General features: G+C 43.1%; 1 protein-coding gene across 1 annotated transcript in view; it reads left to right on the top strand.

Annotated features, from left to right (window-relative positions):
* The window catches only part of MARCH2 (membrane associated ring-CH-type finger 2), a 58,259-nt gene extending 31,305 nt beyond the window's left edge, over positions 1-26,954 (top strand). Inside the window, exons 3-5 of the mRNA XM_029610810.1 lie at positions 12,300-12,495; positions 25,379-25,588; positions 26,003-26,954. Coding sequence (XP_029466670.1) covers positions 12,300-12,495; positions 25,379-25,588; positions 26,003-26,161 — 565 coding nt within the window. The 3' untranslated portion in view covers positions 26,162-26,954. The remainder of the gene's footprint in view (positions 1-12,299; positions 12,496-25,378; positions 25,589-26,002) is intronic.
* Positions 26,955-27,530: the final 576 nt, after the last annotated feature.

Raw genomic sequence — 27,530 nt, 5'->3', positions numbered from 1 at the left:
AGCATTTTAAGGGTTTACAAACCTATTCTCTGGGACAGGGAACAGGACAAGGTCCTGTCTCAGATTTCCTATTACCTTCGGCTACTGCAGGTGCCTAGGCAAAAAAGAGACCCAGGGCAGAAAAGATCAGGAGAACAGTGGAGGATTTCTGTCCTTCAGAGGATTCCCTTGAGGACTTTAATAGGCTATAACATGGAAATAGTGAGCAAAAGCTGTAGGAGGGGGAATGTTCTCCAGAAGCTGTAGATGATGCTTCAATGCTGCGTCTTTTTCGTAAAGAGGAGCTGGTGTGCCTTATTTTCCAGTCTCTGCATATTCTGGATGTTGGGGGGGTTGGGGGGAGAAGAAGCTTCCAGCACCACAGAGGATCAGGATGGTCAGTATTTAGGAAGTCATCTAGATCTTTTCCACCTCGTAAGGTGGTTCAGGATTAGATTGATCTGGAGTAGGTATCTCCAGAGGCCAATTTTAAGAGCGTTCACTCACTAGCCAAATTATATCCCTTAGATTCTGAACAAGGTGAGAAGTTTCATTTTCCAAGAGTAGATGCATTGGTCTGCTTGGTGAACAAGCAGACTACCATCCCTGTGGAGGGTGGTGCTGCCCTTAAAGTAGATCTGGATAGGAAGATAGTCTGTCCTTAAGCAGGCCTTTGAGGCTGATTGTGTGGCCATATAGATTGCAACTTGTAGCTGTATTGTGGTGAGATCTGGGTTGTCTTCCTCAGCATACGCAGGACAGTTTTCTAGAAGATGACTCTCAATTGGAACCTAGTGTCGCATATTTGGCAGGCGCTTATTTTGATTTGGTGCATTCTTTTGCTAGGGGGCTTTGCTTCTATTGTAACAGCAAGTAGACTGCTCTGGCTGAAGCATTGGGTAGCAGACTCAATTTCGAAGATTAACTTATCCAAGTTCCATTTTAAAGAGTGACTTGTTGTTTGGGGAGGATCTTGAGAAAATAGTAAAGGATAGGGAAGACTTCAAAGTGAAAGACAGGGCCAAAGCATCTTCTAAATCCTTTCTGCCTCTTAGTAGATTTAGAGACTTGAGGCAGCACAAGAGAAAACATACATTTAATTAGAGGTCTAGTATCTTTCCCAGATCATTTTGTTCCAAAAGGGGCAAGATCCTCTTGAAAATCACAATGAATCCTTGAGGGCTCTATCTCTGCTTCTGGAGATAGGCAGTCATCTATCTCAGTTTTTTTGGAGATGGGCCCAAATTACTTTAGATCAATAAGTGTTAGACATAGTAGACAGTTATGCCCTGGAACTATTCTGTCCTGTTTCAGATGCTTTTATGTTTTTTACTTGTAGAGACAGAAAAAAATTGAGAGGTGATAAAAGCGACTCTGGGAAGACTTCTCTGCTTGAAGGTGGTGGTTCCAGTTCCGAAGGGTAGGAACGTCTAGATTGATGCTCCATTTATTCTATAGTTCCAAAGAAAGATGGGTCCTTCCATCTCATACTGGATTTGAAGCAGGTCAACAAGTTCTTGCCGATAATTCATTTCAGGATAGAAACACTGAAATCTTTGATTCTAGAGGTAAGAAAGGGGGAATTTTTAACTGAATTGGACCTGACAGAGGCTTACATATTCCAGTAAGGTCAGATCATCAGCACTTTCTTTGGTTTGCAGTCCTGGGTCAGTATTTTCAGTTCTAGGCCCTATCTTTTGGATTAGCAGTTATACCAAGAACTCGTTAAACGGCCTTGTGCAAGGAAAGAATTTTGGTTCATCCTCATCTGGATGATTGGTCGGCCAGCACAAAGTCACTCTCAAAGTATCCTGGCCACACAGAGAGTCATTCAGTTTTTACAGGAGCTGGACTGGATAGTCCATTTCTCCAAGAGCAATCTGTAGCCTTCCCCGACTTTGGATTACCTGGAAGCATGGTTTGATACAAAGTTGGGCCGTGTTAAATTAACAAAATAAAGAGTACAGAAGGGTGCTTTTGACCGCCAAGAACCTGATGGCGTGGTCATAGCTTCAACTTCTGGGCTCCACAGCAGCAGCCTTGGATTTGATGCCATAGGCAAGAGCACACATTAAGCTTCCTGTAAACAGTGTTTTCTGTAGATAGCAGGATGAATTAGCCATGCGTCCCCTCCCTACTCCCTGGATGTGGATTTTTCCTTATATCTCCTTAACTTAATTACAGCGCTGCCTTCTAGCTTTATAAATAACTGAAGAGACCGGTACGTGCTTCACGTGGGAAGACCCATGCAAGCACAGCAACATCAGAACTTTGACTCAGAGAACAGAATGTCCACGAGAGTGCCATCGGTGACGTCACCCAAATAGCATAGCTAATTCATCCTGCTATCTACGGAAAACACCGTTTATGGTAAGCAAAGCTACTCTTACCCCTCTCTCCCGTGGGAAGGGGGGATTCATCTACTATGGTGGCTAAAATGTGAGAACTCGGAACTCGACATGCATCTGAAAAATCCAGAATGGGTGACAATGGTTGCCAGTCTCAAAGGTTGGGGAGCATATTGTCTGGGACACACTGTGCAGGGCCAGTGGAATCCTGAAGAGACCCAATGATCCATTGGTCAGTTAGCCAGAGCAATCCAGTTGGCTGTTCAGAAATTCACACCTCATCTGAAAGGATGGGCTGTCGGGATAATGTCCAATGCTATGGCAGTTGTGTATGTAAACTATCAAGGATGGACCAAAAGTCCTTAGATTTTCTCCTTTCCCTGGCAAATTAGTCTCAAGGTTTTGTCAGTTCTCACATTGTGGGTGTGGACAGTACTCGGGCGAATTATCTCAGTTGCAGTGTTGTCGATCTGGGAGAGTGGTCTCTGTCTCAAGTAGCTTTCAGTCATATTGTGATAACATGGAAATTTCCACTGATGGATCTTGTGGTGACCAGCAAACAAAGATGCAGAAAATTTTCAGCCAGAACAAATGATTTTTCATCTGGAATTGAAGCTCTGGTCCAGGCCTGGCCAATGGACCTTCTTGTTTATGTTTCCCCTTCATGGCCCTTGATAGAAAGGATTCTTCAGAGAATCTCGGCGCATCCAGGCCTAGTGATTCTGGTTGTGCCAGATTGACCAAAGCAGCCCTTGTACATTGATTTCATATGAGTACTCCACGGAAAGCTGCAGAGGTTTTTGTCCGATCCAGAGTTGCTGGCGCGGGATCTGGTTCTTCACAAGGATCCAGGTCTGATTGTTTTATGGCTTGGCCCTTGAGAGAACGAGATTAGTGAAGTGTGGTAATGGCTACCCTTTTTAAGATCCAGAAAATTTTCCACTTCCTTAGCTTTTTAAAGATTCATGCACTGGGAAGTAGTGTATTCCTGGTAAGGCTTCAGTACATTCTGGATTTCTTGCAGAACAGGTTTTCCAAAAGATTGGCTTTTAACTCCTTGAAGGTGCAGGAAGCAGCTCTTTCGTATTACAGGGTTTTTTTTTTATTGGCTAGACTCTTGTCTTCGCATCTCAGTGTATTGCGTTTTCTAAGAGGCGTTAAATATATTAGCCTTCCATTAGGTTTCCTGTTCATTCTTGGGATCTGAATTTGATGTTGACCTTTTTTTATGGTGGTAGCTCGGTTTGAGCCTCTTAAAGACATTTCACGAAAACTACCTTGAAAGCTGTTTTTCTGGTGGCTATTTGTTCTATTCGAAGAGTTTTGGAGTTACAGGCACTTTCTTTTAAGAAACCATTTTTGTTGATCACAAAATATATGGTCAGGCTACACATCCTTCCTTCCTGCTGAAAGTGGTTTTGGTCTTCCATGTGAATCATTCAGTTTTAGGTGCTTTCAGCGATCATGCTAATATAGCAGAGTGTAAGATGCTTCATGCCTTTGATAGGAGAATTTTTTTGCAACATCTCAAAGTCACTAACGCTTTCAAAAAGAGTGATTTTATCTTTTTGTCTTATGTTCTGGAGTGCGAAAAAGTGAGGCAGCTACTAAAGTTACACAATCTCGCTGGATTAAGGAGGGTATTATGGCAGCTTATGTGGATTCTGGTTCTTTCATCCCTAAGTAGGTGAGGGCTCGTTCCATGAGCGCTCAAGTTAATTCTTGGGCTGAAATGCGGTGACCTGGTGTTGAGAGCGGGTTTGGCAGCATCCCACCCAAATACGGAATTACTTGTGTACATCCCGTTTGTCTGGACTGGTCTGAGTGGATGAAAAGGAAGGTGAAATATTCTCACCTGATAATTTCCTTTCCTTGAATCTAGGACTCTCTCTGTCCTGCCAGAGTTGCACATCTCTGCAATTTAAGTTTCACTTTAAAATGATGGTGAAGAGCTTCTAAGCAGATGAATGTGGTTTTTAATTTTTTGTTTGTAATCCCTGTGCTTTCAGCTTCGTTGTTCTGGGATTAAAAAAAAAAATTAAAAAATGTATGGAATATCTGATTAATTTGAATTTAATTTGTCCACAGTTATCTTGTTATGGATAATACTGGCAGGCTGAAGTCAGCACAGGTGCCTATAAGGAGTAACTTCAGCAAATCTGTCTTCATGTAATGGTTGTTGTGCATAATCCATGTATCTGGACTGGTCTGACTGGATTCAAAGAAAGGACATTATCAGATAAGAACAAATTTCAATGCTCTAAAAAGATCTCCTTGCCGCTTCAAGATGTCTAGCAAAAAGAAGATAAGAACATAAGAATATAAGAAGTTGCCATACTGGGTCAGACCGAGGGTCCATTAAGCCCAGCATCCTGTTTCCAACAGTGGCCAATCCTGGTTACAAGTCCCTGGCAAGTACCCCGGCATCAAGTAGATCCCATGCTACCAATGCCAGTAATAGCAGTGGTTATTCCCTAAAATGATAACTTTCAAAGTGACACGCCTGTGCGCATTTGCTGGCGCACGCGAATGGACACACCGATTTTATAACATGCGTGCATTTATGCACGCATGTTATAAAATCAACTACCCGCGCATACGTGTGTGCACAATTTTATATCTATACGCATGTGTGCGTGAAAGCTATCTCGAGCATGTAGCTCGAGGGGGGGGATTTTAGGAGATGTGTGTGGCAATGAATTAGGCCTATTTTCCAGTTCACCCCCTATCTAACTAGCCTTCCTTTTACCCTTCTAACCCCCACCTTTAAAACCTTTTTTTTTTTAATTTTTTTTTTTTTTAAATTTACCTACTTATGCAGTCTATTGCAGAAGTAAGTTATGTGGTTCTGGAATACCGGCGTGTGCTAGTGTGTGTAACTGACTGCAGTCCCAGCCTGTCCATGTCCCGCCCCTTTATCAGCAAACATTTTTCATCCGCGTCCTGGGAGATACCATGTGGCCTTGGATCTTTTAAAATCTGCACGGCCTGCGCACGTCCAAGTCACGTGAGTATCCTACCACTAAGTCAACTTGATAAATAGCAGTTAATGGCCTTCTCCTTCAGGAACTTATCCAAAACTTTTGTTAAACCCAGCTACACTAATTAGCTTAACCATACATATCCTCTGGCAACAAGTTCCAGAGCTTAATTGTACATTGAGCAAGAGAGAATTTTCTCTGATTTGTTTTAAATGTGCTGCATTCTAACTTCATGGAGTGCCCACTAGTTCTTCTATTATCCGAAAGAGTAAAAAATTGATTCACATTTACCCATTGTAGACCTCGCATGATTTTATAGACCTCTATCGTATCCTCCCTCAGCCGTCTCTTCTCCAAGCTGAACAGCCTTAAACTCTGGTCTTTTTACATAGGGGAGCTATTCCATCCCTTTTATCATTTTAGTCGCCCTTCTCCGATGCAACTATATCTTTTTTTGAGATACGACGACCAGAATTGTACACAGTACTCAAGGTGGGGTCTCACCATGGAGCGATACAGAGGCATTATGACATTTTCTGTTTTATTAACCATTCCCTTCCTAAAAATTCCTAACATTCTGTTTGTTTTTTTGACTTCCGCAGCACACTGAGCCGATGATTTCAATGTATTATTCACCATGACGCCTAGATCTCTTTCTTGGGTAGTAGCACCTAATATGGAACCCAACATTGTGTAATTATAGCATGGGTTATTTTTCCCTATATGCATCACCTTGCACTTATCCACATTAAATTTCATCTGCCATTTGAAACCCAATCTTCCAGTCTCGCAAGGTCCTCTTGCAATTCATCACAATCCGATTGAGATTTAACTACTTTGTATCATCCGCAAATTTGATCACCTCACTCATCGTATTCTTTTCCAGATCATTTATAAATATATTGAAAAGCACTGGTCCAAATACAGATCCCTGAGGCACTCCACTGTTTACCCTTTTCCACTGAGAAAATTGACTAATTTGAGACAAAAAAAGATGTGGATTCTCACGGAGCTCCTCTCAACTGCGACCGCTCAGATAGCATAACCAGAAGTCCCGTTTCCTGTCTTTTATCCATTTTATAATCAACAAAAGGACATCGCTTCCTATCCCATTACTTTTTAGTTTTCTTACAAGCTTTTCATGAGGGGCTTTGTCAAATGTCTTCTGAAAATCCAAATACACTACCTCTACCGGTTCACCTTTATTTACATGTTTCTTAACCCCTTCAAATAAAATGAAGCAGATTTATGAGGCAAGACTTCCCTTGGATAAATCCATGCTGGCTGTGTTCCATTAAACTATGTCTTTCTGTTTGTTCTGTGATTTTGATCTTTAGGTGATTTGCTACTCTAGTTTGTCAATCTGGCCTACTATATCTTCCAGGTTTTCCATGATGTAGTTCAGTTCATCTGACTCATCACCCTTGAAAACTATCTCCAGAACCATTATCTCCCATACATCCTCATTAGTCAACATAGAAGCAAACAATTCATTCATAACAGTGAGTGGTTTTAAGAACTTCATTGCGGCAAGGTAACATCCATTACAGATGGGCATGTCCTAAGGTACAGTTACATGGGCTCAGGCCATGACCAGTCAAACTGCTATAATTGTGGACAGATGTTCCCATGCATTCATCGCAACATGACATATAAAATTGAAGAAAGTCTCTTAAAGATCACTTTTAAAGTGAAAGTCTCTTAAAGATCACTGCTTGTCTTTATCCTGCAATACAGCATCTGCCTTGCCGGGAAAATAGTTGAGCAGAAACACTCCAGAAACTCCCCCTTTGGTATGACAGTCAAAGTCTCAGGTTGAGTATTGCTGACCATCCTGCATCGAAAAAGAAGCAGCTTAACTCCATAGCACCCTCAGAGCAGCTAGTGTTTGAAAAAGCATTGGCCTTCGTAGTCTTCAACTCTGCATAGGCCTTCCAACCATGGTGCATCAGCACTGTCCACACACTATATGGGTACCACTGACATCGGTACCACTGGCGCATGGAACATCTGTACTGATGATGCATGTTACTTCAGTGCTGATGACACTTGGCTCTTCATTGCATGGCACGTCAACAAGTAGTACCTGTATCCCATTTGCATGCAACTGTGGTGACATCGGCATATGCACCATGAATGCATTTGAAGTAGGGTAAGTGAGGGCTATCAAAGCATGTGATCTTGAAGACTTTGAAGAATTCAACGCCATTGAAGTATAGATCTTCCACATCGCAGAGGAGAGGAATGCTCCAAAGGTTCAGGTAGTAGGTCAGAGTATACCTGTCTATCCCTCTTCTGAGCCCAAGGTTGTAAAATTGCTAACGCAGGACCCCAATGATAATGAAGGTGATTCGGGGGGGGTCCCTGGCCCTCTGTTGCTTCGGAGGGGAAAATCTCTGGTCTGGAGCCTCTGATTGGCTGGACCCCGTTGCAAGTAAATGAGATGATGAATTCATTTGAATAGGGGAAAATGGGTCTCCTTCATGCTGAAGAGTGCTAGCAATATTGGAGAGGATAGAAAGCACCCTCCTTCTCCTTAGTCAAAGAGGCAAAGAAAACTTTTAACAGCTTCGTTACCTAGTCAAGTGGCTGATGTGTTCTTTGACTGATGTGGGCAGTAGAACATCATCTTCATTGTGCTCTCGACCTCAAGGATGCATATGCCCACATACCTATCCACCCCTCCCATTGGCATTTTCTGTTCAGATTGAATTGTTTCTTTTATGAATACAAAGTACTCCACTTTGGATGCTCAGCAGTTCTGAGAGTCTTCACCAAGGGCCTGGCTGTAGTAGCAGCACACATACGAAGTCAGGAAATCAAAGTCTTCCCATACTTGGACAATTGGTTGGTCACAGTCAACACCCAGGAGGGTGTGTTAATCTCCCTGCAAAATCAATTCAGATTTTGCAGAAGTTGGAATTTCTGATAAATTTCAAAACGTTGAACCTAGTGTCACCCCAAAGAATACAATTTATTGGAGCATGGATAGATTCACTTCAGGAAAAAGCATTCTTTCCATCAGAGCGAGTGAACGTTCTGCCACCATTCGTTCACAAACTGTTGAACTTGCAGAACATAACAGCCAGACTAGTGTTGGTTGTTTTGGGTCATATGGCAGTATCCATTTATGTAATATTGTTAAACCACCTCCACATCTACCACCTGCAGTGAGGTCACCACTGTCAATGGGACTAGCTAATCAGCCCTTGACAACCTTAAGTACAGATCTCAAGGAACAGACTCTTGTGTTCTTCAGGAAGGAGCTTTACTTTGTCTGCCCTCCAATCAAATAACCTTAGCAACAGATGCCTCCACAAAAGGTTGGGGCGCCTACCATTTTGAACCCAAAGAAATTGCTCTTCTGTAGAAACACTTTATCAGATTAATCTGTTGAAACTGAGAGCAATCAGATATGTTCTGTCAACTTTCACACACCTTCTCCAGAACAAGAGCTTTCTAATTCAGAAAGGGCAACTAGGTGGCCATGTTTTATGTGAACAAACATGGAGGCACAGGGTCATGGCCTCTCCGCCAAGAAGCAATACGGCTATGGGAATGGGCTTGCGAACATTAAGTGGTCCTGCAACTACGTATCTTCCAGGGATCTCCAACATGCTAGTGGATCATCTCAGCAGAGTCCATGAAGTTAGCAAATAGTACAATTAAAACAAATTGGAGAGAATTCTTTTTCACTCAGCATACAATTAAGCTCTGGAATTCATTGCCAGAGGATGTGGTTAAGGCAGTTAGTATAGCTGGGTTTAAAAAACGTTTGGATAAGGTCCTGGAGGAGAAGTCCATAAACTATTAATAAAGTTGACTTAGGGAATAGCCATTGCTTATTACTAGTCTTAGTAGCATGAGATCTGTTTAATGTTTGGGTACTTGCCAGGTATATGTAACCTGGATTGGCCACTGTGGGGAAACAGGATGCTGGGCTTGATGGACCCTTTTGTTTGACCAGGTATGGCAACTTCTTATGTTCTTATGAGTCTTCCAGCCACATGAATGGTCTCTGGAACAATCAGCAGCCAACACACTATTCGACTTATGGGGTCTCCCAATTGTTGACCTATTCGCATTGGAACAGAACAGAAAGCTGGAGAAATTGTGTTCCATTCTACCCAGTAAACTAGGATGCTTTCCTGCCTGATTGGAAGCTAGATCTCATATATGCTTCCCACTGATTCCGCTAATAGCCAGAATAGTGCAAAACTTACTGAAGGATCAGGCTTGGCTAATCCTCATAGCTCCAGTGTGGCTCAGATAGGTTTGGGTTGCATATCTCATACAGCTTTCTAGCTATCCTCTGATTCATCTAAAGACAGATCCAGTCTTGTTAACTCAAGAGAAAGGAAGTCTATTCTTTCTGAATCAGGCCTTTCCATATCCTCAGTAAGAGTACACCTCAGTGCCATAGCAGCTTATCATATTCAGTTGGATAGTAAATCTAACTCAAATTATCCATTAATATTGAGATTTATGAAAGGCTTATAACAAGTTTAAACCTCCAGTGCAGTAATCTCTGGTGCCATGGGACCTGAATATTCTCTCAACTGAAGAAGCCAATCTTTTGAATCATTATAATCTGCTTCCCTTTTGACTTGGAAGGTAGTGTTCCTTGTAGCAGTAATATCAGCCCAGACGTCTGTGAACTGCAAGCATTAGTTCACTGTCCAGCATACAGGCAGTTCTTCCACAATAGGATGGAAATCTCTATCCATCCCAGGTTTCTACCAAAAGTTGTATCATATTTTCATATTAAACAATCCATCGTATTGCCTCTCTTCCCGAGGTCACCTGTGCACAAAGGGGAATAGGCCCTATATATTGCAAAAGAGATTTGGCCTACTTCAACAGAAGAATTCAGCCGCATCGCCAAGCTTTGCAGCTCTTCATATCCTATGGTACTATCAGATTTGGCACAGCAGTCACCAAATATGCGTTATCTAATTGGATAGCGGGCTGCATCCAGCATTGCTACAAAGCCACAGGCCTGCAAATTACAGACTCTATCAGAGCTCTTCAAGTTAAAGCTATGGCTTCTTCATTGCTTGTCTGCAAGAGGTATCGCTCAGATATCTGCAAAATTGCTACTTGGTTGTCAGTAGATACCTTTACATCCCTTGGACAACCTCTCAAGGAGTGATAGTAAATTTGGACAAGCAGTTTTGTGTAGCCTATTCACCCAGGAGTTTATACGCCACGGAAGGATCTGGTTTGCTTACTTAGTAAAACAATTTGTTGCAACTTTCAGCTTGGGACTCCTCGTGTCCTGGCTAATTCAACCCTGCTCATCAACGGAAAAAGCAAGTTTGCTTACTATAAACAGTGTTTTCCATAGATAGCAGGATGAATTAGCCATGCTAAATACCCGCTTGCCTCCCTGGAAAGTCAACTCCCTAGCTAGATCTAGCTCTACAATGAACGTGAGGCGGCTCAAGAGGCAACACCCACTTAGGAATTCCCGCACATGCTCAGTAGAGCTAAAAGCTTTACTAGCTAGGAGAGTCGAGATGGTTTGCTGCTGGATGACATCACCCACAATAGTTCAGCCTGTTACCTATGGAAAACACCATTTATGGTAAGAAAACTTGCTCTCTCAGCCCGCCTACTTTTTCCTACAGGTAAAAATACATGTTGTTGATCCTCCATTTGTGTTTTTACCCCCAATACAGTGCAGGCAGTTTTCAGACAACTGATTTACCTGGGTAAAGGGTTTTTGAAACTTTATTTATTTTTTATTTATTTAAGGTTTTTATATACCGGCATTAGTATGCAAACATCATGCCGGTTTACATTGGAACTAAAAAGGAGGAAAGGAAATACAATGAACAGGGGTATTGGGAGGGGGCATAGCATAGGCTGCAGAGGAGATAAAGGCAAGGAAGCGGACAGTAAACTGTGATGAACTATGTACAGTATGGAGTATAACTATAAATACATTATAAATACATTATATACAGGGCTGTGGATCAATTGTGTTAGTCAAGAGGACAGAGGGGGCAGGGTGGAGCGGGAAAGAGAGGTCTATTCGAGGTAGGCTATTCGGAAGAGCCAGGTCTTTAGTTTCTTTCTAAATTTTGCGTAGCATGATTCGAGTCTAAGGGGGGTCGGAAGGGAGTTCCAGTGCCTGGGGCCTGCGATGGAGATTGCTCTATCCCTTGTAGAAGAGAGGTGGGCTTTTTTAAGGGAAGGTATGGTAAGGGTACCTTTATTGACAGTTCTGGTGGGCCGGTCAGAGCGTGTGAAGATGAGCGGGTCATCGAGCCAGTCAGAGTTATGGGAGTAAAGGGATTTGTGGATAATGGACAGGGTTTTGAAGAGGGTACGGGATGTGATGGGGAGCCAATGAAGGTCTTTGAGTATGGGGGTGATATGTTCAAATTTCTTGGTGTTAGTGATGACTCTAGCAATGGAATTCTGGAGCATTTGTAGGGGTTTGATGGAGGAGGAGGGGAGTCCAAGGAGGAGGGCATTGCAGTAGTCAAGTTTTGAAGAGAGGGTGGCCTGAATGACAGTCCGGAAGTCTTGGTTGTGGAGGAGGGGTTTCAGCTTTTTTAGAATGTTTAGCTTGAAAAATCCCTCTTTGAGGATGGAGTTAATATGTTTTTTTAGGTTTAGTTGCTGGTCCAGGGTAACCCCAAGGTCTCTTACGTGTGTTTGCGATGACGTGACTTTAAAGGCAGGGTCGTTGGAGATTAGGGGTTTGGGGGGTTGGTGTGGGGATATGAGGAGTAGTTCAGTTTTAGAGGTGTTGAGGGCGAGGTGGATATGTGTGAGGAAGTCATTTATGGAGGAGAGGCAAGTAGCTGTGCCAGGCGGGTAACATCGAGCACATATCCACTTGCCCCCTCCTAAATACTAAGGGATCCATTTAGGGGGTCCGATGCTTTGGAATCTTGTTTCTAGCTCAGCAGAAGTGCACTGAAAGCAGAGTGCACGTTCAGCTCTCCCTTTCTTAAGGTGCATTTCTCTATTTATCTAGTGATGGTCCCATTTGTCGGATCTGCCATGAAGGTGGCGGTGGAGAAGGCCTGCTGTCTCCGTGTGACTGCACTGGGACGCTGGGAACGGTGCACAAAAGTTGCCTCGAGAAGTGGCTCTCGTCCTCCAACACCAGCTACTGTGAGCTCTGCCACACCGAGTTTATTGTGGAGCGGAGGCCCAGGCCGTTAACAGAGGTAGCTTCTGTTTCTAAGTTCTGAATGTGCTGAGCAGTATGGGGCTTGCAGGAAGCGAATCCAGTTTGAAAAATTGCCTAGGGTCTTCCATGTCTGTCTTCATGGGTAGCGCTGATGAACAGGGTTCCACCTATCATTTTAAAGCTGCTAGGTAACCAATCAGGTTTCAGGGTTGCTACAATGAATATGCATGAGAGAGGCTTTCATACCGAGTCTCCAATGTATGCAAATCTATTTCATGCATATTTGATATGGATATCCTGAAAAAGCGATTGGTTAGGTATGCCTCCAGGAGAAGGTTGGGAGACACTATATTATGTGGACTGGCAGCATAGCACCAAGGTGGTTGGGGGAGGAGAGGGGGTAGTCTTAGGATAGGAAGATGGAAGCAGAGGGCATGTGAATGGGATGGGGGCTAGCAGTGTAGGAAGTGGAGCAGAAGCAGAAGGCATGGTTGGGTAGAAGTTTATAACGTAGCAGAAAAGTTAGGTTAGCAACAAGGGCGTAGAGTGGTTGAGGTTGGAAGTAGAAGTTTTGATGGTGGTGGGGTTGGTATTGTAGTATGAGAGCAGATCTAGCAAAAATAGGAATTGCCCTGGTGATGGAGAGGAAGCAAAGACCACGGTGGGGGAGGAGGCTGGTGGTATCTGTGTATATGGGGAGTGGTGATACAGTGGTGAGTACACAGAGCTATTAAACTGGAGGTCTTAGTGCTATGGAGAATCCTACCATATATGAATATCAAAGGTTAGAGAAATATTTTTCCTTCTGAGTAAACCTTGAGAATAAAACATTTGTCAGTGGATTGCTATGAAGTGTGTGTATGTAATCTATCTATCTATTTATTTTTTTGGTTTAAAAACCTGTCAAATTCCTAAAGTTCCTGGTTTTTTTGTGTCTGAGGTGTCTAGCACTAGAAACGTCCTGAGTGATGTGTTTACATCTCTACATTCCCATGCCTGAGCTCTGCTTAAGTGCCAAAAGCCAAGCTCTGTCTTTAATATTCCCAAGAAGAAGATTTCAAAGTTTCTCTAACTGAAGCATGTTTAAACATTTAGAGCAAGAAGGATATTATTTTGCTGTTCTTAGACTATTAGAAACATTCCGAAGCATCGAGCCATTTTTTTATGCTTCTGGCTTACATTCTCCATGAAAACCGTAACTGTTTTTGTGGTTTGTTTGGCTTTTCTGTTGTGTATTATGAGTTGTTTTTTTTATGTGCGTGTTGGCAGTGCCGCACACGTCAGGGTGTGGCTTCTCCCGCGGTGCCTAAATAGAGAGAGAGAGAAAGTTTCCAGGATATGTGTAGTGATTTCCCGAGCACCGATCTAGAATTCCTAGTAACTTCCAGAGGGAGAGTAGGATAATATGGTTAAAAGGGTTTGAAAATAGTAGTAATAAAAGCACTAATATGGTAATATTGTTTTTCCAGAGCTTTTGTGGAGCTTGTTACTGTAGGAATCTTTGGGGCAAAGAAATGCAGTGGCCACTAGGGACCATAAAAAGAGATGGTCTACTAGTTTCCCCTTGTAGGTGGTCACTTGTCCCTTGGACTTCAGATGGATTTACGTCAATCTAATGCCAGGGAATAATGAGGAAGATGGAGGCTGTGTGACCGCACTCTGCATTCAATAGTCAGGGTTACCCTCCTCATCTCTTTGTCAGTGGATACGTGCTTGGTGTTACCAGCCTGGCACAGCTAGGATTTTCTAGAACTGTTTTCATGGTGTTCCAGCTATGTAATAAGTTTTGTTGTTTTTTTTTAGTTTATTTTATTGTCTTAATATGCTGCCTTACTAATAAAGAATTTTTAAAAATATGCTGGAAAAGTGAACACTTGGCATCCGTGATTTTTCAGCTGTTTTCTGGGGAAATACATATTCTATATATTCAGGCTGCTCAGACTTTTTAAAGGCAAACTCTCTTACTCTTTCAGATAATAGGACCAGGGGGCACTCCATGAAGTTAGCAAGTAGCACATTTGAAAAAAAATTGGAGAAAATTCTTTCAATCAACGCACAATTAACTCTGAAATTCATTGCCAGAGGATTTGGTAAAGGAAGTTACTGTAGCTAGGTTTAATAAAGGTTTAGACAAGTTCCTGGGGGAGAAGTCCGTAAACTGCTGTTAACCAAGCTGACTTTAGGAAGTAGCAACTGCTTCTTACTGGCATTAGTAGCATGAATTTATTTAATATTTGGCTACTTGCCAGGTATTTGTATCGTGGATTGGCCACTGTTGATGGACCCTTGGTCTGACCCAGTATGGCAGCTTCTTATGTTCTTTCAGATAGCTTAGTGTCCAGCCAGGTAAAAGCTACAGCTAGGCCAGTGGTATTCACTCCAGGTCTTGAGGGCCGCCAACAGTTTGGGTTTTCAGGATACCTCTAAAGAATATACATGAGCTAGATTTGCATAAAATGAAGGCATTGTACATGCAGATCAATCTCATGAATATCAGTGAGCTAGATAGTAACATTTAGACCCAAATATATTATGACACAGCTTTCATTGAGGAGGGTTTCCTGCAGCAACACCAGATGTGATCACGTGACATGCCCTTCATTTTCCACGGTAAGGTAAGATATATTCTATATCGCTCCTCTGGTGCTGCTGGCTCCCAACTGTAGCAGGTCTTTTATTTTATTTATCTTGCAAAGCACCCTAGCTCCCAGTTGGCAGTGTGCTCACAGTTGGAGCACTGAGAGGAGAGGATCATCTTGCTTGTGGCTCAAGAGGATCAGTAAGGGTTTAGAACTTGAGGTTTTGGGAAGAGGTAAACTATTGGAATATATTCTTGTGTGTATGTATGTGTTTGAATTAAAAAGCTTGCCAGCGCCATATGTGAAGACGTCCATGAGAAGCTGGTAGATCTGGCATGTAGAGGTGATAATTTATTTGGGGACGGGCTTAGAACATAAGAACCTGCCACACTGGGTCAGACCAAGGGTCCACCAAGCCCAGCATCCTGTTTCCAACAGGGGCCAACCCAGCTATACTAACTGCACTAACCACATCCTCTGGCAACAAATTCCAGAGCTTTATTGTGCATTGAGTGAAAAAGAACTTTCTCCGATTAGTCTTAAATTTGCCACATGATAACTTCATGGAATTCCCCCTAGTTCTTCTATTATCCAAAGGAATCCCATTAAAAGAACAAAATGTGGCAGTCCTATCCCTGGCTTCCCCTGCAAATCAACACCTCTCAACGAGAACATTTTACCCGAGCTATAGGAAATCCTGTTACCAGAGTCACCCCTTCAGATGATAGATATTCTACCACCCACCAGCATATTAACTGCATATTAACTGCCCAGACAGCAGCCGCAACAGTCACAGCCCAGAGCTAGACCAAGAGGCCAACGTCAGCAGAGACAATCGCAGGGCAACAATCAAAAGCCACAACAAGGTTTTTTAAGAAGGCTGGGCCGTAGCTACAGTTATCGGTGGGAAGCAGACTGTCCAAATTTCATCACTCTCTTTGGAAGCGATCACATTGGACTGTTGGGTTTTAAGCGTCATTCGCAAGGGATACAGATTAAACTTCAGGATGAATCCACACCTCCCGCATCTTGTTCCCTCAATACGAGACCAGGGACAGGCGTGGCTGTTGCAGGCGTTGGTGGACTCACAGCTTCAACAACAGGCAATCCAAAGAGTACCTCCTCGCCATCACAACAGGGAATTCTATTCCCAATATTTCCTTATTCCAAAGAAAACCGGGGGGTGGGGGGGGAGGGGAGTCCGCCCGATTTTAGATCTGCAGGCCCTCAACAGATATGTTCAGAAGGAGAAGTTCAAGATAACATCCCTCAAATTCATCCTGCCGTTCCTGCAACTCGGCGACTGGATGTGTTCACTAGACCTCAAGGATGCTTACTCCCACATACCAATGCACCGTTCGTCCTCCCGTTACCTGTGTTTCCAGATCAGTGCCCGGCACTACCAGTAGAGTTCTCCCTTTTGGACTCTCGTCTACCCTGAGAATCTTCACCAAATGTCTAGCAGTAGCAGTGGCCCACTTGAGAAAAAGAGGAATTCAGCTGTTCTCTTATCTGGATGATTGACTTCTAGTATAGTCATAGGTGACTACCCTTCAAGCATACTTGATGGACAAGATAAGTTGTTTAGAAGGCCTGGGATTCATAATAAACTATGAGAAGCCAGCCTTCAACTGACTCAAACTCTGCAGTTTATAGGAGCAACCATAAATACGGTCATCGTCAAGACATTCCTCCCTGTGGACAGAGCTCAAACCTTTCACACATTAGCAACCCAGTTGAAACATTGTGCGTGCCCTTCAGCACATCAGATCTTGACCCTTCTAGGCCACATGGTGACAGTCATATATGTGATACCACTCACTCACTTGCACATGTGCTGCCTCAAGGCTCAATGGACCCAATTTGCTCAGCCTTTATCCAAAAGGATAAAGCTAACCCGAGCAATGAGAGAGGACATATCCTGGTGGCTGTCCCCTCCAACCCTATTGGTGGGGGCCCATTTCGCAATCGAGTGCACCAAGTTATTCTAACCCCGGATGCGTCAACAAAGGGTTCGAGAACCCATCTATGGCACATGAAGATGCAGGGTCTATGGGCGCCATCCGAGAGAACCAAGCAAATAAATCTTATAGAGTTAAGGGCGATAAAAACAAAAGTTTATGAAAGGGATCTAGAAATTGAGTCCAGCTGTGGTAAAACCTGCAATGCCTTGGGACTTAAACCTGGTATTGGAGCAACTCATGCTTCCTCCCATTGAACCCAAGAGCAATAACCATATGAAGTACTTGACTTGGAAAGTTGTGTTCCTAGTTGCAGTAATGTCGGCAAGATGGATCAGTGAGCTACAGGCCCTGATTCACTATCATCCATTATTACAATTTCATCACAATAAAGTCACTTTGAGGACTCATCCATCCTTCTTACTGAAGGTGGTCTCAGCTTTCCATCAAACCATTATATTGCCCACCTTCTTCCCAAAGCCACACAGGAACAAGAAGGAAAAACTCCTTCACACCTTGGATTGTGAAAGGGCTTTGGCTTGCTACAGGCAAAGAATGCATGCAGTGAACAGATGTTCTCAAATATTTGTGTCTTTCAACCCGATTGCACCAGGTTTACCAGTGGCAAAAAGGCCTTTGTCAAATTGGATATCACAGTGCATTCACTTCTGTTACTCAAAGCGCTCAGCGGAGCTCTCGAATCCCGTCAGGGCACATCAAGTGAGAGCCGGAGCAGCTTCACTTGCACATCTCCACATGGTACTGTTGCTGGACATTTGTAAAGCAGCCACGTGGTCATCTCTATATACTTTCACGTCACACTACTTTCTTGACCTGCAGGCAACTTCGGACGCCACACTGGGCTCAGCAGTATTACAGTATTCGACAGGAAGATGAGGTTGTCCACAGCAATACGGACCATCATGCTTGGGATGGACGTCCCCCCTACTTCATCATGCATCAGAGTGCATGGCACAACCCTAAGCTGCGGACTCCCAGACAGCATGTTTTATTCAGAAGAAAGCAAGTTTGCTTACTGTAAACAGTGTTTTCCGAGTATAGCAGGATAAATTAGCCATGCTGACCTGCCCACCTCCCTGAACAGCCTCTCCATATTCACTGCACTGGATAAACTATCTTATAGACTGAGGAGGCCTGGTAATCGCGCAGGCGCACAGGGTCAAAACTCTGTATTCTTGGAGAGAAGCTCCACCTAGGGGCAGCCCGGAGGACATCCCAGACTGCATGGCTAATTCAACCTGTTATCTGCGGAAAACACTGTTTATGATAAGCAAACTTGCTTTTTTTTGTTAGTGGTTGTCTCTACCAAAATAAGTTGGTATTTTGTAATGTATATGCCCCTAATTATACTCATGTTTTCTTCTCAGATCTGGTGGTTACGTTGAGTCAATTCTCTGAACATGAGGTTGTCTTAGGGGGTGATTTTAATGTGGTAGTTGATCCTCTTGTCGATGTCAGGCCTCCCAGATTGGAGAGCAGTTTCCGAAGATGGGTGGGATACCATTTTTGATGTAGGAATTACAGTTATTGGACATATGGAGAGTCCTCCATTCTGATGAACGGGACTTTTTACTTATTTAGAATGTTCAAATAATTATTCACGTATTTGCTGTTATCTGACTGTATTTCCACTGGTAAATTTTTATTTATTTATTTAAAGAATTTATATACCGGGGTTCCTGTATAGTATACATATCACCCCGGTTTACAAGGAACCAAAACTATCGCTAAGGAACCGTAACTATCGCTTCATTTAGCGGTTTACATTGAACATTTAGCGGTTTACATTGAACATAGTTAATTTGAGAAAACATAAATAAACATAAAATAGTTAATTTGAGAAAAGGTATATAATATAAGCTGGGGAAGATACGGAGGATATGAAATGCCTTTTTTCTTGCTCATTAGTTCTATGGGAAAGCTTGTTCGAACAACCAAGTCTTAAGTTTCTTTTTAAATGTAGCGTGGCAAGTCTTAAGTTTCTTTTTAAATTTTCTTAAGTTTTAAGTTTTAAGTCTTAAGTTTCTTTTTAAACAACCAAGTCTTAAGTTTCTTTTTAAATGTAGCGTGACCCTTTAGTGGCTAAATTGTGCAGATATTGGAATATTTACATTATCGGATCATGCTCCAATATCTTTTCATTTGAAATTGGGATCACTTCCATCTGGAGCCTTTAGGTGGAGGTTAAATCCTTCCTTATATCATGATCCAAAAACATTTTTGACTAGTAAATGCAGGAATATCTTAAGAACAATACATCTGATGTTTCCCCTGGCCTTCTATATGAGGCTGGTAAGGCCGTAATGAGGGGAGAAATAATTGCTTATGAAGCCCACAAGCGTAATGTGGGATGTGGGAATTTTGTGCTTAACGAAGCAACTTGCTTTATTTAAATCTACACATATGGCTTCTTTACTCATGGGGGTGAAAACTCAAATGATGGAAATAAGGTGCACCTTAAAACAATTATTACGCCAAAGGCTAGTTAGGAAACATTATTGGTTTAGGAGTAAATTATTTAGGTATTGGAAACAAACCAAGTAAATCATTAGCGCGTTTAATACATGGAGCTAAATCTAGCCAGTTCATTTGTGCCTTAAAGGATGTAAATGGCAATAGGGTAACAACTATGACACAGCTGACAGAGACTTTAATAACATTCTTTAAAGATTTATATTCAGCAAACCCTGATTCGGAAGCAGTACGTTTGGGTTTTTTTGAAGGCCTTTCATTACTGTCTCTTACTGATGTCCAGCTTTAGAGACTGTAGAGTTCTATTAGTCTTTTGGAAATTGAAGATACTATTAAGTCTCTGAAATTAGCTAAAGCCCTGGGGCTTAAATGGTCTCTAGGCTCAGAATATTATAAATTGCTTTCCTCTTCTGTTTCAAAACCTTTGCTAGATATGTATGTATCTTGTTTGGAGAAGGGTGAATTTTCTTATTTTATTTTTATTTATTTATTTTTAATTTTTATATACCGAAGTTCTTGTAGGGACTACAAATCACTCCGGTTTACATAAAACAAAGAACTGCTCAACAGAGAGTGGAGCTTTACATGGAACCGTAGAACATATGGAACAGTATAAATGGATGACAATTTAACATAGTGAAAAATAAATAAAAATAATAGTTTAACTGGTAATAAATAAAGAATTATATTATTTACTATAAGCAGTATAACTGTTTAAAGTAGAAATAAATATTAACAATGCTAAATATATATATGAAATAAAGTGAATTTTTGAACTCAAAGATAGTTAAAAGATAGTTCTTTAGGTGCTAATCAATCACTTATTACTATTTTTTTGAAACCTGGAAAGGATCCTATGTCTCCTAGTTCATATAGATCAAGTTCTCTCATTAATGTTGACATAAAGATTTTAGCTTCCATATTAGCTAAGAGGTTGAATGTAGTTTTACCCCTTTTAGTGGCTAAAGATCAAACTGGCTTTTTTTAAGGGTGGACAATGAGTAATCGTAAATTAGGAGAGGCCCTCTATGGAATGCACCCTGACAATAATGAAGGGATGGTAGTAAGTCTTGAAGCTGAGAAGGTGCTTGACAAATTCCAGTGGTGTTACATGTTTTGGGTAACGGAGAAATTTGGAATTGTTGGATCCTTTCTTAATTGGTTACGATTCCTATATACTATGCCACAAGCTAGAGTATGAGTAAATGGTACGATTTCCCAACCCTTTCCTTTGTTTAGTGGCACCAGAAGGGCTGCCCCTCTCTCCCCTTGATTCTATTTATTGACAGTGGAACCTCTTGCAGTTAAAATTGACTTCCCAATTTATTGAAAGGCTACATTTGGGCTCTGCTGAGTTCCGTATCGGCTTATTTGCAGATATGTTGTTGTTTCTAGGTAATCCTCAATTATCTCTAAGCCATGTCCTTGAGCTATTTAAGCTCTTTGAGTTTGCGGGCTTATGGATTAATTTTACTAACTGTGAGGCTATGGCCATTCATGATTCTATTAAGGGCGAATGGCAAGGAGATTTTCCGTTGAGTTGGGTGCCGGATCAAATCAAATATTTGGGGATTAGGGTGCCACGGGATCCAGCTTTACTATATCTGCTTAATATTACATCCTTAATTGCAGAAATGCACTCACAACTGAAAGCCTGGATTGAAATACCTCTTTCATTGTTGGGTGGATGAGTATTGTTTAAAATAGTTTTGTTCCCTAATTTGCTTTATGGACTACAAATGATGCCCTTTTGCATATCGAATAAAGACCTTGCACCTTTGAAATCAATGATAATCCAAATTTTTATGGAAAGGAAAGAGAGCTTGGGTTAATTATGTAAAATGACTTCACTCTAAACTTTTGGGAGGTCTTAATCTTCCTGATGTCAGATTTTATAATGCTGCTCTCAACTTCAGTTTCTGTGGAAGTGGGTTACACGGAAATACCATTTTTGTACGCCTGACTTAGTAGCGGCTAAAGTGGCTCCCTTCTTTCTCTTGACATGGCTTCGTGTGTTTGACGATAAAATACCAGTTCATTTACAACTTTGCTTTTTCTTTAAACTGGTTCAATTGACTTGGAGATATATTATGCAAATATTGGAGGGAACCAATTGGCATGTCAGGCTTTATACCATTATTTGAGAATGCACAGTTCTCTCCCGGTGTCACTGGAGGGATATTTAAAGAATGGTATTTCAAAGGCAGGGCAGAGGGAAGGGGATTAGGCACCTTTTGCCTTGTGCTGCCGCGCCTCCCCCAGTCACAGCCCCGATTCTTACCCCTCGCAAGCGACGGCAGCAAAAGAAGAGTGGAGATTCGAATTCCCTCTCCTCTTTGCCACCGCCACTCGCGCTCCCTCATGGTTGACGCCGTAGGCCCAGGCCTAGCTTGCCTAGTACTTCTGTCAGCCCTGCTCAAAGGGTTACTTGATATATCGTCTCTTTATAGTTTTAAAGATCAATGCCTTTACTCTTGAACAACTTTATGATAAATATCATCTCTCTTGTAGGCATTTTTTTACCTGTTTACGAGCAAGACATATATAACAGTTACAAAGAGACTACCCTGGATTGTGTTCATCAACTTTCTTGATTGAATCTTTGCGTGCTGTGGGTAAAAGTGTGAATAAATTGCCTTAGTGGCGCAAGCTTCGTATGATCGTGCTGACATCTTCGTCGTTGGAGGATCTTTCGTCTTGGTGGTCACAAGCTGCTGAATTGATTGTATTAAATAAGGATGTGGAGCAATGCTTTCTATACTATACTAAGATCTCTTTGGATGCTAAATATCAAGAGCTGTTTTTTTTAAATTGCTGCATCATAGCTATATGGACAATGTTAAGGCGTTTAAGTTTGGACTCTCTTCCTCAGATCTTTGCCCTCACTGTACAATTGAGTGGCTCTCTACTTAATACATTTTTTTTTATGTCATATGGTATTTTTTCTATGCTTCATAAGGTCGCTGGGGCATGGCCTTCTTTTGATGGTCGTTTTCCAATGGATTTATGAAGTTTGTCTTTGTGGCCTTGCTGCTTTTTTGGTATCTTAAAATTTTGGGTTCAGCCAGAACCTTCCTCGACTTCCTTATGGATGAACCTTATGGCAGATTGGATGCATATTGAGTGATTGGATATGTTGTTTATCCATCGTTCTTTGCCCAAAGACTATAAGCAGACCTGGGTATATTTTTATCACTTATTGGATTTCTTCAAATCACATTTACAAATGTTGTGATTTGTTACTCAGTGGATCTAAGATTCTTATAGTTGTATAACTATGCTTAGGACTTAGTTTGTGCTTTTGTTTAGTGAAGGATGTGTGATGAAGGATGACTGTGTGCCTTGCTTTGTGTGAACATTTACATTCTTATTGTCTATAGGATAAAATGTGATTTGGAGATTCTGGTTTATATTTTAGAATTTGATTGCCGGATATTGTATCTCAGTGCCACAGCTACAAAATAAAAATCGAAAAAAAAAAAAAAAAGACAGGAAACAGTAGGATTAAATGGTCAGTTTTCACAGTGGAAATAGGTAGACACTGTTTGCCTCAGGGATCTGTATTGGGACCCATACTTTTCAATATATTTATAAATGATCTGGAAAGGAATACGACAAGTGAGGTAATCAAATTTGCAGATGATACAAAATTGTTCAGAGTAGTTAAATCACAAGCGGTTTGCGATAAATTGCAGGAAGACCTTGTGAGACTGGAAGATTGTGTGTCCATATGGCAAGTGGACAAGTGCAAGGTGTTGCATATAGGGAAAAAAAATAACCCTTGCTGTAGTTACATGGTTAGCTTCCATTTTAGGAGTTACCACCCAGGAAAAATATCTGGGCGTTATAGTTGATATTACATTGAAATTGTCTGCTCAGAGTGCTGTGGCGGTTAATAAAGCAAACAGAATGGTAGGAGTTATTAGGAAGAGAATGGCAAATAAAACAGAGGACTTCATAATGCCTCCGTTAGACCCCCACCATGAATACCGTGTGCAGTTCTGGTCGTCACAGCTCAAAAAAGATATAGTTGCACTGGAGAAAGTGCAGAGAAGGGCGACCAGAATGATAAAGGGCATGGAATAGCTTCCTTTTGAGGAAAGGCTAAAGAAGTTAGGTTTGTTCAGCTTGGAGAAGAGACAGCTGTGGGGGTAAATGTGAAATGGTTATTTACTCTTTCGGATAATTCAAGGATTAGGAGGTACTCCATGAAGTTAGCAAGCAGCACATTTAAAACAAATTGGAGAAAATTCTTTTTCACTCAAAGCAAAATCAGGTTCGTTGCCAGAAGATTTGGTTAAGGCAGATAGTGTAACTGGGTTTAAAAAAGGGTTCGGATAAGTTCCTGGAGAAGTCCATAAACTGCTGTTAATCAATAGGAAATAGCCAGTGCTTGCTGCCAGCATTAGTAGCATGGGCTCTTTTTAATGACTGAGTACTTGTGACTTGGCTTGGCCACAGCTGAAGACAGCTTACTGGGCTTGGTGTACCCTTGGACTGACCCAGTATGGCATACCTTATGTTCTTATGACTATTGGGCATGACAGCAAGTATTTTTTATTATTATTCTTATGCCATAGTAATAGATGTACTGGGCCGATAGTGTAAATAGACTGCTTGCCTAAAGCTCAGTGCCCCGCCAATGCTGTAACAGGGACGAAAATATTGTTTCCAAATCAAGGTACGAGTCAAAATATTTAGGAGAGATGCAACATTTTCAGCTTTAACTTTCACTCCACCCCTTCCTTGGCTTCCAGCCTCTTCTCCGACTGCAGCATCTCCTCCTCTGCCCCAGGCCGTGCCTCAGCGGCAGGGCCTCCCTGGCACCAGCCCTGGTTCTTTGGCCCTGAAGCCAAATGGTTAAGTGACTGGGCGACCTGGTGACCGGCCAGTTTTCCAGTGCTTGGACCCTCCTCAATCCATGCACAAAACCTCTTCTCTCACTAGTGCCCAGGCCCAAAGGGTTCAGTTGTGATCAAGGATAATTTCACTGCTTTCCGCTCTGATTTCCTCGGTGTAATAATTCTCTGCGAGTGGCATCAGCAGAAGCGTCCCCAGGCTTTCATTTTAAATAGCGGGAAAGGGAGTTCTTGTTCCATTTCATTTAGTGCTCGTGTTTTGGGCCCGGAGATTGCCGATGAAGCTTGTGGGGGCATCGTTTCTGCATCGCCAGCGGCGGAAGCTTGTTCCGCGCAGGAAGGGATGTCCGTGGGTGTGGATGCTGGCGCGGTGGGAAAGGAAATGACACGGGAGAAGCTGCCACGATCACTTTATACAGTGTCACCAGGGGGAACCCAGCGAGTAGCCTGACGTGCACATCATAGCAGGCGCTTAAATTAATTTTAAAAAAAAAGGAGGTGATGGGGACCCTTGCTGTACCTGTTTTGTGGTGCGGCGCTGTTTCAGAGGTGAAGCTTGCACGGCCTGTGATTTTTTTTACCTATTTCTTGTGCAAATGAATAACTCCAGGCTCCAGTGCTGCTTTCCCTAGGGTGTAAACTCGACTAACAAGAAGAAAGAAAAAAACAACTTTTGGGACCTTTAGATTTTAAAGCGCTGCCTTCTTGTTTTAGTTCTGGCCCGTGTTGTCTGTTGTTAGCACGGCCCTTCTGGGTGCGGTTGCTGCAAAGCTTTCATTAACCCGCCGTGGAGACGCTGCGCTCGGGGCTGGGGGTAGGTGGCAGGACGGGCGCTCCTGGCTTGAGTGCACTCGGGAGGTCGTTGCCCCAGCAGGATTTCCTGCGGCTGCCAGGCACATCTCCTAGGAAAGGGCCACGCGAGACACAGAGAGAGAGAGAGAGAGGAAAAAGATGGCCACCAGCAAAAGAAGGCTCCTGTTTTCTCGCGGCAGTTTGTAACCTCCCCTCCCTGTGTTCTTCCTCTTCAGTGGCTGAAGGACCCGGGAGCTCGGAATGAGAAAAGGACGCTCTTCTGCGACATGGTGTGTTTCCTCTTCATTACGCCGCTGGCAGCCATTTCCGGCTGGCTGTGTCTTCGGGGAGCCCAGGACCACTTGCGGTTCAACAGCCGGCTCGAGGCCGTGGGACTCATTGCACTTACCATAGCACTTTTTACCATCTACGTCCTCTGGACATTGGTAAGTAAACCTGACCAAACTTAAGCCGTGCAGTGCCTGCTTTTCTCCTGTCCAGAAATAAGTTAACTGTTAGCCGATATATCAGTCAGGGATACCCACGGGGGGGGGGGGGGGGGGGGGGGGGATTATAACACAGAGCAGTGATGTTGGGATCCCAGTGTCAGTACCTAAAGGTTAGAATTAATTCTAGTGGATGGTACTCACTGCAGGGGTGATACGGGGCGGCTATTCCCAGTGGATTATGTACGAGAGGCATTTCTGTCCAGCACAGGCACTGGCATGCGGATAATCTCACGCATGTGCATGTGTGGATATCGTGAAAGCCCACCCTCGAGGACCCGGGGGTGGTGGGTAGTAGCAGGGGATTTAGCGCTCCGCCGGATCCCCTTATTGATTCTCTATTCTGTTTCTCAGGTTTCATTCCGCTATCATTGCCAGTTGTACTCCGAGTGGAGAAGGACCAATCAGAAAGTGGTGTTACTGATCCCGGACTCGAAGAGCACGCTCGCCACTCAGCATGCCTCGCTCTCGGCCAAGCTAATGAAGAAAGCCGCAGACGAGAGCGCAGTATGAACTGCTGGCTTTGGAGGGTCCTTCTCCGCAGAGAGGGGGTGCCTGGAGCAAGCCCCAGTCACAAGGAGGCAGAATCCGGGCGCCTTCTCTTTTCCGTAACACATGTAATCTTATCACACACAGCCAGGTAACACCGTGCATCGCAAAGGGTTTGCTGTGGGTTGGGGGTGGGGGGAAGCTGACAGCATTAAGGGGAACTGACTCGGTTCCCCTTCTCCAGCGATAGAACGCCAGGCCACGCATGGGTGTCCAGGTCTCTGAGTCCGTTAAGATTGCATTTTTTTTTTAATACGTTGGAGGTGAGGGGATAACGCTGCCTTTTGACTGGCATTCCTTCAGATGCACCCCGATTGCAGATTGCAGGGTGTAACCTGGGCCCTCTGTTCTGTGTGTTCAGCCCTTCGAATCTTGCTGGATGTTCTACCAGGATCGGGTCTATGGGGCTGACTGACTGACTTCACATATTCGGGCCGATGCAATATAGTGCGCTCTCAGCCTAGTGCCACAGCTCGATGCATGGTTGGATGCGCGTTTTGGAGGCACTCGAATAACTCCCGATTAGTGCGCTCAAAACGCGTGTCCAGTCCAGCACGTAGCTAGTACCCCAGATGTAAAAAACTTATTGTGCGCCTGACGCGGGCGTTTTTATCCTGCAAAAAATGAACGCCAGCCTAGGAGCTGGCGTTAGGTCTTGAGGCCTCTCAACAAAACAGCCCAAAATACTGATGCTCTGTTGTTTCTCCGACTTCAATATTGTCGCGATATTAAGTAGGAGGAACCGCAGAAAGCACCATCTTGGGGGGGGGGAAAAAAAAGGTCTTGATGACAGTCAAGTTAGGGAAAACGGATGCTCGATTTTACCAGCGTCCGTTTTCCTAACCTGTGGCTGTGCGCCAGTTGGGGAAACATACCCTCGTAAATCGAGCTTCCCTTTTCCTAACTCGCAGAGCCTCGTCTCCTGCGCACCCGGTGCACAGATTATCCCTAGCTCCTCCTTTTTAGCATGGCATCTCGTTACCATATCACAGCGGGCGCCCGGGAGAGGCGGACGGGCCCACGTTGGGAAGACAGGCGCTCGATGCACGTGCCGGTTTTCTACGGGCCTGTATTGCATCTCTCTGCCTTTTACTCGTCCTGGTTTGGGAGGTACGGCTGAAGCCTGCCTGAACAAGGGCCACATTCAGATTTTTGCTGCTGAGGTTTCTTTGCAATTTTGGCATTATCCCAAGAGATGTTACTGGTTGGAATATATTTCAGTTCAGGGGTCTCGGGATGGGAGGTGCAGGATACAGGTCGCCATCACCTGGTTTATTTTATTTGTTTATTTATTTATTTTTATTCCTCCCATATACCGCAGGCCAGTAAAGAG

This window comes from Rhinatrema bivittatum, chromosome 8 (assembly GCF_901001135.1).
Source record: "Rhinatrema bivittatum chromosome 8, aRhiBiv1.1, whole genome shotgun sequence".
In the NCBI taxonomy this organism is placed as follows: Eukaryota; Metazoa; Chordata; class Amphibia; order Gymnophiona; family Rhinatrematidae; genus Rhinatrema; species Rhinatrema bivittatum.
This window is presented reverse-complemented; position numbering and strand designations above follow the sequence as displayed.